Genomic DNA, 4,139 nt, shown 5'->3' with positions numbered 1-4,139 from the left:
GAGAGAGAGAGAGAGAGAGAGAGAGAGAGAGAGAGAGAGCAAGCAAGCAAAAGTGCAGAAAACTTTTGTTTTCATTTAGAAAATAAAATTGTAGGAATGAGAGATACACTTGCTTGATCCTAAATGGGTGTGTAACAAATAGCTTCCTAAAATGTAGGTCCAGTTTCAGATCTTAGTTTAGAATCTAGGAACCTATTTATTACAGGTGTCTCTATTGAAGAAGATGCTGAAAAAGTCTGATGTGGATCAGTTGAATTGATATTACAGTCCATTTGTTTTTATTGTGTAAAGATTCTGACAACTTTGTTTGATGATTCCTGGGAGAGATGGTGTTTGTGCAGAAAACAAAGTGGTTAAGGGAATCTGTTGAGTTTAATAATAGAGTTGCTACCAAACATGAGGACTGTGTAAGGAAGAATGTCCAAAATTAGCAAATTTTTTGACAAGAGATCAGAACCAGAGGTTTAATTAAAACTGAAAGAGAAATTTCAAGCCATGCACTGAATGAAAAATATATTTTTCTTATTTCAGTTTCTTTATCTTCCTTTTGTCTTTTGTAATTTCTGTATTTTACTTAAGTTCTCATCTTTTTCAAATTTGCGACACTTAGTTTGTAAAAACTGTTAGACTGTAAATTGCACAGTTGTGTGCACACATAGTGAAATTCACAGATTTTTTGGAAAATTAAATGATTTGTGATCAAACAAAAGCAGACAACTTAATTTTTTTCAATTCACATGGTGTGTATTTCTTTGAAAGTAGTAAACTATCATATCTTATATATATTTTGCTTGTTTCAATCTTTGGATTGTGGCCATGCTGGGGCTCCACCTTGAAGGGTTTTAGTCAAACAAATCAATCTCAGTACTTATCTTTTTTTGGGGGGGAATGTAAACAAATGAATACCGGTTGTCAAGCATTGGTGGTGGTGGTGGGTGACAAATACAGACACAAAGACACAAATACAAGAATGCACACACACACGCACGCTTGCACACGCACACGCATGCGTGCACACACACACAAACACACAAAATGGGAGTGAGCTTATCTTAACTACACAGCCATGTCTGTGCCTGTACAGAAGTTTTTTTTTTAATTTATCATTTTGGTAGATTTTTATGAAATATGAAATAGAATTTTCTCTGTTGAGAATGCACACTGATTACTTTCCATAGATTTTGTGAAAATATTTAATACAAAATAGAATATTCTTAAGAATTAAAATCATAGGATCTGTGCTATTTACAGCTGTTATAGCCCTGACCTTTGTACCCAATGTCCAGCTTCCAGAAATTTCATTTTATAGAGTTGAATCATCAGGCATATTTTGCTAATAAATTCTGTGATTTTTTGATGAATTAAGAAAGCAAGATATTAATTTTGCATCTTGAATGTCATTATATAGATTTTCTGTTAGATTTTCTTTACAATGAGAGTAGCACACAGGAAAATGACAGAAAAAAGTTAACTGCAATACTGTTGTTTGTATTTTATTGAAACAGAGGATTATTGTTGACTAATACAAAAACATAATTCTATTCAAACAATAACATACAACAGGTTTATTGGGGAGAGTAATTCAGATAAAAACTTGAAAAATTAATCTGCTTAATTTACAAATTGGAAATTTGGATATATAATTAGTTAATTTGCATATTTCATTAGATATTGAACAAGTTGTTGCATTAAAATATACAGTTTAGCATATGTAATCAGTATACCTAGTTTGATCAATATACTACTTACAGAACTTGAAAACTATATATTTCATTTATTAGTTGAATGCAAGTGCTTTTTTTTTTCACCATCTATCTACAGTGACAATGAATTTTTTTTTTTACTGATGGCAGTATTTTTGAAGAGTGTATTGTGCACCTATGAAATAAATTACTTGTTTGATTTGTTTATAAACCAAAAAGCTTGTGAAAGTATCTTGAACATCTTACTTATTTGGGCACTGAAGTTTTGATGTTTAACAAGCTGACTTGGTAGAAGCCGACAAGATTATCCACCATCCTTTCAACATCAACAACTTTGGCCACCTGTTTGAATTCCATATCCCTACCAACCATGAACATGCTTATAAAATTATATTTTTTGTTAATTGTCAGGATGCTGCATTCTACAAAAATTCCATGCTTTCTGAAATTCACCAACACTACTATGCACTCTTATTCTTTATGATTCTTTTAATATTCACTTTTCTCTATTTTTTGTGTTTTATTCTATGTACTGTGGATATACTTGTAGCTTTCATTAATGTCTTTCTTTATTTGACTTATGTCTGCTGTCTGTCCACTCTTTTAACCTTTACAGACTGAATTGTAGTGCATCTAAGAAATGTATACAATAAGCTCATTGTTATATATTGCAAACTGTTATATTGTTAATTTTTCAATTTAGTGGTTGTTATGTTAGGGGACGGGAGTATTCAATGGCCAAATGTTTGAATTAAACAAATTATATTTTTAGCAGAATCAGACTTGTTACAATTTTAAAATAAGCATTTTACACAATGCTACACATTAAACTAATGTTTGTTTATTTGTAACAAAAGAATGGTTTATCTCATAGACCATAGAGTAGAATTAACATAGTCTCTAATGTGTAGTGGTGAACTTTGGGGAATCAGCTAAAATCTTTTCAATTTTTGTTTTCTTCAGACAATATGACGGCGAAGATGAAGATGGAATGGATGAAGTTCCTTTGATGTTTAATGGTGAAGACTTCGAAATGGACGAAAGCGAATCGTTGATGAAACAAAAACGTTCCAGGTGTCCTCGCCTGAGAACTTTAGGATATTACTTATCAGAAGGCTGGTGGCATGTGTGCTGTGGGTGAGTAGTGCAACAGTTTGTTGTTATTGTTTAGTCCTAAGTCAATCTGACCAATGATCAAATGCATTCCAGCTGAGACCATTTGGACTTGTTAGAAGATATGTTTATAATTATATTGTCTAACATGCCCATTCTGTATTCAAGAAAGTAGGGTGTGGTTTGAGGGAAATTTGGCTGATATTTCTAACAGGTTGAACAACTATTTAGAGACTCTTTCATTGGTTCAGTTTTTTGCTTATTATTTAATAGGAGGAGAAGGGAAAACTGATACCTGTTGGTGTAAAGGTAGGAGGGAGATTCTATTGAGGACACATTTTATAGTAGTTATTACACCAAGCTATCAACAATGTACTATCAAATCACATTGCACCAAGTTCTCACAATTCTATTATCCCATATTTTATATATGTACACATTCCACATATTTCTTATGTTCTTTTACTGGGTTCAGTACTGTGGCTATACTAAGGTATCATCTTCAAGAGTTTTAATTGATCATATCAATACCAGTACTTATTTAATTGATCATATCAATACCAGTACTTATTTAATTGATCAATATCAATACCAGTCTAGTACTTATTTAATTGATCAATATCAATACCAGTCTAGTACTTATTTAATTGATCAATATCAATACCAGTCTAGTACTTATTGAACTTGTGTCAAGTACTGTACTTATTTTATGGTTGGTGGGAATAATGGTTACTGCAAGGTATGTTGGGGTTAGACTTATTAGGGATGATGAGAGAAAGGGATAGAAATGTGTAAGATAGGCTGGATTGGAGGTTAAGTGCATCTTGTTGGTTATGAGGAGCAGAAGATATCATAGTGGTAATAGACTTGACAGAGTGAGGGGACTGCATGTTGGTGGGGCAAAGGTGTTGTAACTGTGACCCATGCCAGTGTAGCATAACTGGCCCATTTAAGAGTACCCTTCAATCATTGGGCAATTAACCGTGCTTGAGAAGACCTGTTGAGTTAAGTGAAATCATTGTTGTGGGCGATGCCAGTGCTACCTGACTGGTCCTGTTCTGGTGGCACGTAAAAAGCCCCATTCGAGTGTAGTCGATGCCAATACTGCCTGACTGGCCCTCATGCTGGTGGTGTATAAAAAGCACCCACTACACTCTTGGAGTGGTTGGTGTTAGGAAGGGCATCCAGCTGTAGAAACCTTGCCAGATCAGATTGGAACCTGGTACAGCCTTCTGACTAGCCAGTCCTCAGTCAAACCGTCCAACCCATACCAGCATGGAAAGCAGATGTTAAATGATGATGGTGATGATATATATATATATA

General features: G+C 33.9%; 1 protein-coding gene across 1 annotated transcript in view; it reads left to right on the top strand.

Moving 5' to 3' along the window:
• The window catches only part of LOC106882326 (probable phospholipid-transporting ATPase IIB), a 103,678-nt gene that overhangs the window by 36,801 nt on the left and 62,738 nt on the right, over positions 1-4,139 (top strand). Inside the window, exon 2 of the mRNA XM_014932972.1 lies at positions 2,667-2,840. Within this exon, the coding sequence (XP_014788458.1) occupies positions 2,667-2,840 (174 nt within the window). The remainder of the gene's footprint in view (positions 1-2,666; positions 2,841-4,139) is intronic.

The sequence above is a fragment of the Octopus bimaculoides genome, chromosome 1, assembly GCF_001194135.2.
Source record: "Octopus bimaculoides isolate UCB-OBI-ISO-001 chromosome 1, ASM119413v2, whole genome shotgun sequence".
Lineage (NCBI taxonomy): Eukaryota > Metazoa > Mollusca > Cephalopoda > Octopoda > Octopodidae > Octopus > Octopus bimaculoides.
The sequence above is the reverse complement of the archived record's forward strand: the minus strand, read 5'-3'. Positions and strand labels throughout refer to the sequence as shown.